General features: G+C 40.5%; 1 protein-coding gene across 2 annotated transcripts in view; it reads left to right on the forward strand.

Moving 5' to 3' along the window:
- crppa (CDP-L-ribitol pyrophosphorylase A) overlaps positions 1 to 10464 on the forward strand; it is a 54964-nt gene extending 44500 nt beyond the window's left edge. For both annotated transcript variants that reach the window (XM_003450292.4, XM_005455126.3), the window contains one exon: positions 9750 to 10464. In XM_003450292.4, coding sequence (XP_003450340.2) covers positions 9750 to 9845 — 96 coding nt within the window. In that variant the 3' untranslated portion in view covers positions 9846 to 10464. The remainder of the gene's footprint in view (positions 1 to 9749) is intronic.
- Positions 10465 to 11060: the final 596 nt, after the last annotated feature.

Genomic DNA, 11060 nt, shown 5'->3' on the forward strand with positions numbered 1-11060 from the left:
GTCCCAGTTCATAACTCCCCACCCATGCCTTCATGCTTTCATACCTCCTCAACTAAGGATCCATTGTTCTTGCACACTGTTTTGAGGTCTGTCTTTCGGTGAGTTGAATTCAAACAAAGTCATCTCTCACCAGAGCTTGTTGAAAAAGTTCTCACTGAAGGGCTCCGGTGGAAATACAGACCCCCTCAGTGTCCCATTCTTAGCAGAGTTTGCCTTTTCTCAGGAGGGTACACAGAAGGAGAAATCGCACATGGGACATGACTAACAAACTGCTTTGTTTGCCCGACGGATGCCCCTAGACAGGATATTTTGGAAACCCTTGTTGAAAGAGCTTTTCCAGTGTACCGTGAAAAGGTTGTGCGGCAGCAGTTGTTCTCTCAATGTGATCTCAAAAGGCAGTTATCAGGACAAAAGTTCTTTTTTTTTTAACCTGTCAGCTCTTTTGGACTTTTGGAAAGTCTGAGGAAGCCTCACAAAAGTAGGGCGGGATACAGACTTATTCATTTTCCTACATTATAGTCCCTTTCAGATGAAGTGAGGCAGAATGGGAACGATGGGAATATCTAAAATACAGACATTCAGGCAGCAACACTAAATACCTCAGCAAAATTCAATAAAAACACACTCCCTAGAGACGCTTCATCTCTGAGAAGTACGAAATAATACTTATGTCACTGTCATCTCTGTCAGCTTTAGGTCCCAGTCTCTTAGCTTGGATACAGACGGCTTTTAAATTTATGGCTGAACTTTCGGTGTAAGCCTGATGTATACTCTGAAAGTTGTTTAGACCTGAAGCTCAGCAGTAAATATTAGCACTGTTTGGATCTAAATATTTGGATGTATGTGTGTGAACGTTTTCTTTCTTCTCTGTCTTCTATCACTTTAATCCAAGTGCCTGACTGAAGTTTGGCAGTTATTGGTCATCTTTTATTCATTCCATCTCAGTAGATTGAAGATAGAGCCTCTGTTCGTTTGTCCCATAATGTTCTGCGGTCAGTATCTCCATCATTATCATATCTGGAAAGGATGTTTACTAATGTGAAGCACTTTTATTTTTAGTTTTATTGCCTTTCTTCTTATCTCCTGTCATTGCATATTTTGTTTTTGTCTTTCAGCTAGATTTACTATCTTTTCTCCAAGCAGCAAAACTGAACATTAGCTTCCACATAACACTGCACATCTTGGTACAGATCACAATTATATACGTTTCCTTTCCTTGCTCTTTCCTCTATCACTTCCATGTATTATTTCGACCTTCCTGTAGAGCACAAATTTACCATGGATCTGAAATGTTATGTGCAAGAAAATAAATTAATCTTCATAATTGATTTATGTTGTTTTTTAAGCACAGAATGCAAAAACGATGCCAGGACTTTTCTTAATACTCACTGTTGTGGGTTATGTTGATCAAACAAAGGGAGTAGTTTAAATGGAAGAAAAAAGTATAAAGTGTATAAACAGTAGAAGTACACTAAAACTACATTTTAATACTAATGCCTGGAATAAAAGTACTCTTCATGCTGTAGCTAGAACTGAATAAAAGTAATATAAGTTTAACATTTTGGTAAAATGTTTCAGTTTTCTTCCCCCTTTGTGCATATTCTTATTAAATTTCTTTTCTTGAACTGCTCTGTAATCTTCATGCAAATTCTATAACATAGTTCTTCACTGTTACTGTTTTAACTTTTTTTAAATTCTCATCTACATCTATTTTTTTTAATCCCAGTAACCCATCAGTCTAATGGCTCAATGTGCCACTAATTATATGCTGCTAAACAAATCCACTAAACCAATCCACAGAAACTTTTGTCAAATTATATCCGAAAAGAGACCCCAAAGTTTCCAAAATTAACTTGACACCAAGGAATAAAAAATAAGATAAAATGTATTGTATTGGTGTATTGTTCCTTGGTGCTGCTCTCAGTAGAGGGAGTTAGTCATTCTGCCACAGCTCCTGATTACATCAATGAATCTCTACAGGACATTAGCGGTGTAAGATTCGGGGCTCTAATCAGACTGACCAGTAATTGAACCTGTTATCCCCCTCTCCTTTCTCAGTTTAGCCCCTAGCTACTGCCTGTCTTCAATGATACACGGAGAGGAGGGAGAGCAAGAGGACCACAATACCCACTCAGGGACGAGCTGTCAGAAGCCCTGAAACACTATCCTCTCTGTGTTAAAAGCACTGGGTGTTTTTAGCAGTATTATATCACTGGGATTCAGTAAGGCAGGTCGTTTGGGGAGAGTTTTCCTGAGAAATGACTTCTATTAAAGAGCATTGCTCACCGAGGCTCACATTAGGTGATGGTTTTAACTTTTAAGACTCCCAGAGTGGAGAACGCTGTCTGGCCACAATGCCAGTAATGATACTGCCCTCAAGTGGATCCTACAGCCATTTGTACTACAGCACCTTTATGTCACAGAGAAAAATGCAGAGACAGTAAAATATTAGGATGATGAAAAGAGGTGATAAAAACTCTACTGATGTTCTTGGCCACTTTAGTTATGGTAGCTAGTGTGACTCTAACAACTCTTTCCAGTTCTTTTAGCTCGGGGTCAGTGCCAAGCTTTTCCATAAGCTGTTTTTATATTAGGACCTGGTTCTTGGCATTTTATAAAGGGAATATGAGTGGACCAGAGGGCTGGGGTTCTCAGGAGAATGACAGAGATGTGCAAATTGTCACAGCTAAAAGCCCTAATTTCCTGAAACCTTTCTGCATCAAAGCGGGCCCTTCTTGTGTGGCAGAAGTGCCGCTGCGTGCTCTTTAAGATGGAAAGGTTGATTGCATCAGTGGCATTTAGAAGTAGAGAGTTTGAGGATCGCTTATTGTGTGGTCCACTGATGCTCTCCTCCCCCATTCTTCCCCGTTCCCCTGCTACGCTGGATTTCAAAGACCTGTCACCTCATGACTTATCAAAATCCTTCCTTTAAACAGTAAGCAAAAATAGAAGCTAATGATTGAAGTTCCATTCTGTAAACTTGTGGTTGCCGTGTGGAATAACAGGCCTGTTGCATGTGTTGCATTTGTACACATGGGAATGATTGGGAACATTTTCCCTTTAGTTACTGCCCTGTCATAGGATTATACAGTAGATCGCATTGTTTATGTGTCAAAACAAAGCTGTAACTTAATTTTCTAATGGGCCTGCTTGCCGCAGCTGAAATCCGCGTTTTTGTTGCACAAGGCTAAAAATTAAAAGAAAACCCTTAAGCTCTCCAAAACTCTCTCCAGCTGTGGTTTGTATCCAGTGGTATTTTCCCCTTGATACCAGTTCATATATTGTTTGCTCTCTGTTTTAAAATATAAAATCTGTGAAGAGAAACTACATAAATGCCATCTTGGCCACCGAGAGATTGAACGTGTCACTAATGGATGTAGCAGACAGTGTTGGGGGGAAAAAAGTGTTTCAAAATGTAAATGTGTCGCTTTCGTATTTAATATGACATACACTAGCGATCGTCCTTCCACTAATGTGAATAAATGATGATACTTTTGGCTTTAAGTGAGGATTTGTGGCAGTTAATCATTATGAAGTGGAAAGTGAGGTTCCCTCACGACTAATAATAATAAAGTGAATCTCATAAAATCCAGTCCTTTTAAAATAAAATAAAATACCCTCCTGCTGTCTGCACTTAGACTTTGGCACATGCGGATTTTCTGCCTTTGGAACATCTGAAGATTAATTCCACATTGTAAACAGGTGAGGAGTGCCTATTAGCTCAAAAAGGACCATCAATCAAACTAATTTGCTTGTGGGTTTCATCTCATGGGGGCTCAGTTATGCTTTGGCTTGAGGTTTCATCTCATGTCAGTCCAAATGCCCACTCCCGGCCTGTTTGTCTCAGCTCTGCCACAGTGAGAAAAATTCAGCTTCGAGTTAACTGGTTTATTCATCTACATGCGGCTGGAAGAGAGGCCGGGTCCGAAACAGTGGAAAACCATCTCAGTCAACGCTGGAGGACATGGGCTCTGATGATGATGAAGATCTGGAGACATGCAAATCCTCCAGGATCACATTCCACCTCCTAGTGTGTGTGTATGTGGGCGCATGCATAGGCTCATGCACACTAAAGTGTCTATGTGGTCTGTGCATGTGTTCACTCTTCTGTAGGCATCTGTCCCAACACATGTAATCCTTCTCATGGATGTTTGCGTGCCCATAACAATGAGCCAGTGAGCTGCTTTATTCATCCTGGATGGTCCACAGTGGAAAGAGGAGACACGAGCTGTGGCACCCCCGCCAGCGGCAGCTAAACAGACATACCAGCTCTTGTCTGTCAAGAAAATCTACTTACTGAAGTAAACTGCGGCTCTTCCATCAGTTTGCAAGTTCCTCACACTCAAGTCATATAGATTTCAGCCTGAAAGCAGTTTAATATGCAAATGTCTCTGAGGGCTTGGAGTTTGTTGTTGTTAAGTAATTCTACCTCTTTCTTGTGCCTTTTCCTCAACCGCATTTGAAGCCTGAGTGGCAGTTGTGACTACTTAAAGCTGTGCCACGAGTCAATGAAGAGCTAAAGTCGTATTTGTGTTCCACTGTGCAAGCAACTACTGGATTTAATAATGATGTTTTATGAAGCGTGATTCATATTTCAAAGGCTGCATATCTGGAGTGGAAATAATTCAGCACTGGGTCTTAGGCAGGCTTAAAACTTTGATCCTCCTTGGTGATCTCGACTTGATTTTTTTCTGTGTGTTTTTGTGTTCAAATGAAAATGTTTTGGGGATTTTTATTGGTTTTTTTTTTTTTTTTTTTTTTTTTTGCTTGTCTATTAGAAGACAAACTTCTATAATTGAGCGATTAGTTGTGGTTTAATAGCCATAGCTGTCTTCAATTTGCAAAGAGACACCCGGCATTCTTGCTACTTTCCCAGGGTTCTCGTCCGTACACTTGGGTGGTAATCAGCTGATAATCGTGCTCATCACATTTATCATCCCCACAGTATTTCAGATCATCCAAACACATGTAGCATTTCAAAAACCTTTCGTGTGAACATGTAATTGGTTTTAGATAACAATTGAAGGAATGCTTTCATCTAATAAACAATGAAAAGACGCAATCACATTTACCAAAACTTTCGGTTTCTCGCTCCGAGCTCCTGACTGATGAACCAGTGCATATTCGTAAGTCTATATGAGTAACTTTGTGCTATCAGCCACATTCTGTTGACTGCTTACAGATGTACTGCCCAATCTCCTCGTCTCATTGTACCATAAGATTAAACCACAGAACAATGGCTTGGGTACATGATAAAGAAAAATGTCACCCTTGATCTTATTCCTCAGAAAAATCAAAAGGCATACTAAGAAGGGGTGGTATATGACAGAATGGCTTTGGAGCCCATTCATCATATTTTAAACCCATATATTATTTATTTATTTTCTTCCATTTCCCTATGTTACTTTAATCAATGAAGTTACAATTGGTGATCTGTACTCTAATACCTTAGTTCCCCCTTCGGTTTCTTGGTGTGGAAAATCAATGTCATCTGATTCTTCCTCCTGCTGGTTCTGATTATTGAGGAGTGCTCGACGAGCTCTGGATCCCGGGTTTTTTTGCTCCCATTAACCACGGTCAGGCCCGATTCCATGCTCATCGCTCTCACACCTCGTTGCACTCCCATCCAGTCCCTGCACAAGCTGGCTAGTGGAGCTAGGCTGTAAGGTCAAGAAAGGACAGAGTGACAGAAAGCTTATTTTCTGCTCCAGATGCGTTAAACTGCCGACACCAATCTGTAATACTAAATGTATTTTGAAGCCAGGTCCAAATATGTGCTAAACAGGATGTTCCAGATCACAAATCACAGATGATTTGTCATTTTAGCAGGATATATTTTTAATATATTTTTATTTTCCTCTATGTGGGTGTTAGAAAATTAAAAGCTTTGTGAAAAGCCTTCCTAAATGTTTTTATTCCTTTCTAAGAAATCCTTCCTTTAGAGAGTTGGCTGATGAAAGCGGCTGCAGACCCAGGAGAATAGCCGTCAGCCTGGTTGGTGTTATTTTGCTGAAATACTGCAAGTCTGATTCAAATCGGATGTAAGGGATAATTTGGCATTACTAAAACCTGGATTCTGCATGGTAGGTTTGACCATTGTTTTTGTCTGACAGTGTTGCACTTTGATAGGTTTGTTTTTGCATCTTAAACAAGACAAGCGAAAGAGGGAGTAATGATAAAGACTTCCTGAACAAAGCATGGTGGGTTTCTAAGTGACAATATGTTGAGTGGATTATATAGCTTTTGGTGGTATGTCTTCCACTGCAAACATTGCAAATATGTGCTGTGGAAAAATGGAAAGCTTTACAGACAGTAACTAAAGGTTGAAGGGCTGAGCTAGTGATTACTTATTATAACAAGGGTTGCATACCTCTGCCAAGGCAGAAAATTCCCTCTACACTATGCATGAGTTCAGTACCAGGATTAAGAAGAACATCTGGACCCAGTATAGTCTCTGATATTTTCTTGGGAACATCAAGACGATATCTCACAATTTCTTTTGGTTGCAATCGCAGTGAGTTCGATGTGCCCGCTTCAGGCCAAAAACAAATTTACTGCCACAGCTGGAGGAGTTTAAGTATCACGGGGTCTTGTTCATGAGTGAGAGGAAAGTGAAGCAGGAGATTGACTGATGGATTGGTGCAGTGTCAGCAATGATGTGGACCCTGTAGTGGTGAAGAAAGAGCTGAGCGCGAACGCAAAACAGTCGATTCATTGGTTGAGCTATGCTCCGACACTCACCTCGTGGTAGTGTCCAAAAGAATAAGATTGTGGATACAAGCAGTGGAAAATAGCCTCCTCCTGTGGGAGTCTGGGCTCAGAGATGGGATGAGGAGCTGGCTATTTGGGACTCAGAGAAAAGCAAATACTGCTCCACATCAAAAGGAGTTAAGGTGCTCAAGCATCTGACCAGGATGCTTCCTGGGCACCTCCTAATATGTGAGATGTTCCAGTCATGTCCTTTCCAGGAAGAGGACCTGAGACATTCCCAGGATATGCTTTCAGCTGGCTCAGAAGTGCCTTTGTGTCCCCGTAAATGGGCTGGAGGAGGTGGTGGGAAAGAGGAAGGTCTGGATGTCTCTGCTTAGACTGCTGCCCCTGAACCCAGATAAGCAGCGATAGATGGATCTGATATGTTTTTATGAAGAAATGATGCAAAATACTTAACCTCTTACAAGAATAAAGAATCCTTTCAAAAATTCTTATGGAAAAACTTTTCATGTAAATTTGCCAATAATGTTTTAAATACCCTGCTAATAAAAATGAACCAAACCACTGCTTTACACAGCTCACGCACATAATGTGTGTGTGTATGTTATTAGAAATGAAAGTTAATGTGAAAATAACATCCAAGTCTTTCATAAATCTGGTAACAAAAGAAGAACCTAGGCAGATATACCATAAACAGCCATAACGTCAAAATCTGAAAAGCAAAAAATAACATAGTGCAGGTGACATACCACTGAAGATACAGTATGGGAAAGAGTAGCTGAAGCTAGGCTTGATGTTTGCTCTGAGTGTTGATAGAGAGGTATAGAGAAGGTCAGATGATAGGGTGCCAAGGGAGGAACTGTGGTACTGCATGAGGAAGTCACAGTAAGACAGTGGTGAAGTGTGCAGTAGGAGTAACAGATGGGTTTAAAGTGGGAGTCGGAATACTTCAGGGATCTGCTCTGAGCTCCTTTGCGATGGTGATGGACAGGTGAACAGATGAGGACAGGTAGGACTTTCTGTGGACTATGATGTCCATAGACAACATTGTGATCTGAGCAGGTGGAAGAGAGCCTGGAGGGGTTGAAGATATGCAATGGAGAGAAGAGGAACAAAAGTAGAAGCAAGACAAAAGTACATGTGTCCAAATGAGAGGGAGACAGTTGGAAAGGTGAAGATGCAAGGAGACGAGGTAATCAAGGTAGAGGATGATGATGCATGGTTTATAGACAGTGGCATTAGTTTAAAAAAAAAAAAAAAGACCAGCAGGTGGAGTTGGTGTGAAGATTTTGTCACTGGGAATGACAGGATTAGAAATGAGTATATCACAGAGTCAGTTCAGATTGGGCGTTTTGGAGACAAAGTTAGAGAGGCATGTGCATGGTGGACATACTGGGCAAAGGATGTTTAAGACTGATCTGCTATGCAACAGAAAAGAGGAAGACAACAGAGAAGATTAATGCAAAGCATTAGTGTGACAGGAGGTGATGCTTGATAATGTTGGTGAAACTGAGGCAGTGGCAGTCCCTAAAATGAGGAGCTGAAAGATCTCATTACAGTCTAATTTTCTGCTGGGAAACATTGGATCCTTTGGGGTCTTGACATGTGCAACCTATCCAAACATTGTTTCTGACCAAGCAAAACCCCTCAGCCTCAACAGTTCAGTGCTGATTTGTCAGCACGAAGGCGAGCTGCGCAATATGAAGGAGGTGGTTTTTACTATGCCATAAGATACAGGTGCTGTAGCAAACAAAAAACATGATTTTTTTGGTATATGAGTAGAAAACATTTTATTCCATTACAAAAATGTAATCTTTCCCAGACTTTTGCTTTTCTTTTTTTCTCTCTTTGTGGTGTTTTATGTTCTGAGTATACTCTGTGCTGCGTGTTGTTGCACATTTTCTTTAATGCTTAATGCTACATCAGCTACATCAAAAGCCATAATAAAGTCCACAGTTTATATATGAAAAAGGGCAGGTTGAGCATGAAGCATAAATCTGTGTAAGGAAACAAGCCATGGTTTTAAAAAAGCGAAGCTCCTTGAACTCCATTCCCTTTGAAAAAATGGAAAACAGGTCACTCACTGACATCATCAAGAAACTAAATCAAAGTAGGGAGTCACTGCAGCCTATAAGGAATGAAGTCAGGGGAGTGAGAACCATTTAAAGTGCACTGCACAGGCGGTCTGCATAGAAAAAAGAAACAGATACAGACGAGAGGAATCACGAAAGCAAAACAACCACAACAGTGGAGCCTGTCTTAAAGGGCCAAACTGGTCTCCTTTTGTCTGAACGTGTGGTTTACTGCAGATCTGTCCAATATCATGCACCATAAATATCAAAGGAGATCTTACCGGTTCACGAGCTTGAGAGAGCTTGATTTTTAACCACATTTCTGAAAAAAGAAACTGGTTTACTTCTGTTCCGTTCTGATCTTTTTGCCCTTTTTTGAAAATTGCTTTCGGCTGTTGATTGAACAAGCTGCGAAACTGACACGCTAGTCGAGAAAATCCACCACCAGAATTTGCGACTGTTAATATCAAATTAAAGCGGTGAATTCAGAATGCCATGCAGTTCATGCCGTGTTTAGATTTTTCTCTCGTTAGGGGAATTCTTGTGGAAAGCGTGCGTGTAAATTTTAAACATCGAATTTGTCACTCGTGTCTGTGTAGAGCTGAGCACAGCCAAGCCATTGATGTTACAAATCCGACTAACAGATCTGTTTCTTTCTTTTGTCATTACTGCAAGTGGAACAACATGGGTGTGCTTGAACATTGTTTCCAACTGTTTTGAATTGGCTGCTAAAGCTCACTGGATGCTTCTGGCTGAATTTTTGAGGTTACAAACCCTGTGATGACTTAAACACACTCATGTCTCCTGAGAAGAGACATAAAAGTGAACAAATGGTTATTTGAACTGTTATGTTGGGACTTTATTCACACTAGCAGCGTGTTGTTGTCTTATTTTAATTGTATGTTCTTTAAAAAATGACCTCACTGTCTTTTGTTTTTCTCCTCCTGTTGTCTCTTTGGCACCAAGCACTGGGAGAGGTCAGTGTCGCGGGTCGCCGAGATCGCGTCAGCCTTAATTCGGGAGAGGAGCCCTGCCCTGGTGGGACAGCTTCTGCAGGCATGAGGGAATCAGTACAACCGGAAAATCCCCACGCTGTGACTCATGAACACTCCTGGGATGAGATTGTCGGAGACTTTTCTTTTCTTTTCTATTTAACCTTGAATCAGTTACTGTAAAGTTAAACGTGTAAGTGTATAGACCATCAAGAAGCAGACTGAAAATGAGACGTTTTTCTCTGTTGTTGGCCTGTTTACGTGTGTGTGTGCATGTGTATATCAAAAAAAATTACTGTGGTTCATCATAGTAAAAAAGAACCATGTCATCAGTTGGCTTATTTTTTATTTTTCAGAATTTGTGTCCTCCAGACAAACAGTGTCGCTCTGTCGCACTGACGATTAAGATATGTGGCGCTTTGGCTGCAGACGATTCTTGTTGTCGGATCAGTTCAGTTCTGGTTTTTAATCGCTTTAAGAGTTATTTTGCTGCGGTTGTCACAGATATGCAATAACAGGCCACATCACTTTGAATTATTACTGTGGAAATGTGAACTGCAGCGCGTATGCCAAAAAAGCTGGGTGTCAAATTCGCTGCCTTTACCACTGGATGAAGCATTTTATGACTGAAACATGAACACGGAGCTGCTAATATTTTTGTACTTGAATAAAACATTGAATATGGCAAATGTTGTTCTGAGTCTTTCTTGAACATAAGTCATTCAAAGGTGTCAGGAAAGAATAATATTTGAGAGTAGGTATTACTAACACTGTTTTCAGAGAAACTTGATTGGTAATTAAAGTCCGTGAAGTCTGCCTGCGACCGCATGCATCAGTGACGCCCTCCGGTGAAGCCGCTTAGTGCAGAAGAAGCTCGTGTTTCCTTCAGTGAGCCAACTCTGGTGAGCTGGTGGAATCCTATGTTCTTCTTGGAGAGACTTGGGAATAATTAGCATTCATTAAAAGTATGTTATTATTATGCAGTGTGGCTCTGTTCTGCAACTTCCCTGCTCTTCCATGGGATATACAGAAAATTGACAGCAGGGAATAAAGAACGCAGTAGATATCAGTGACAGCAGATTGGTTTTTCTTTATATTTAACCTTTTATCATCGAAGTATCATACAGGCTGCCTGCATGTATTTTTTTTTTACTTTTGGCTGTAAAATTTAAAAAAATTTTATCTTTCAGGAACCTTTGGATTTTCTCTCTAGCTCAAAGTGGTTGAAAAGTTACAGTAATGTGAATACTGTAGATGGTAAAATCTTTATGTCTTGATTGCTTTG

The sequence above is a fragment of the Oreochromis niloticus genome, linkage group LG11 (assembly GCF_001858045.2).
Source record: "Oreochromis niloticus isolate F11D_XX linkage group LG11, O_niloticus_UMD_NMBU, whole genome shotgun sequence".
In the NCBI taxonomy this organism is placed as follows: Eukaryota; Metazoa; Chordata; class Actinopteri; order Cichliformes; family Cichlidae; genus Oreochromis; species Oreochromis niloticus.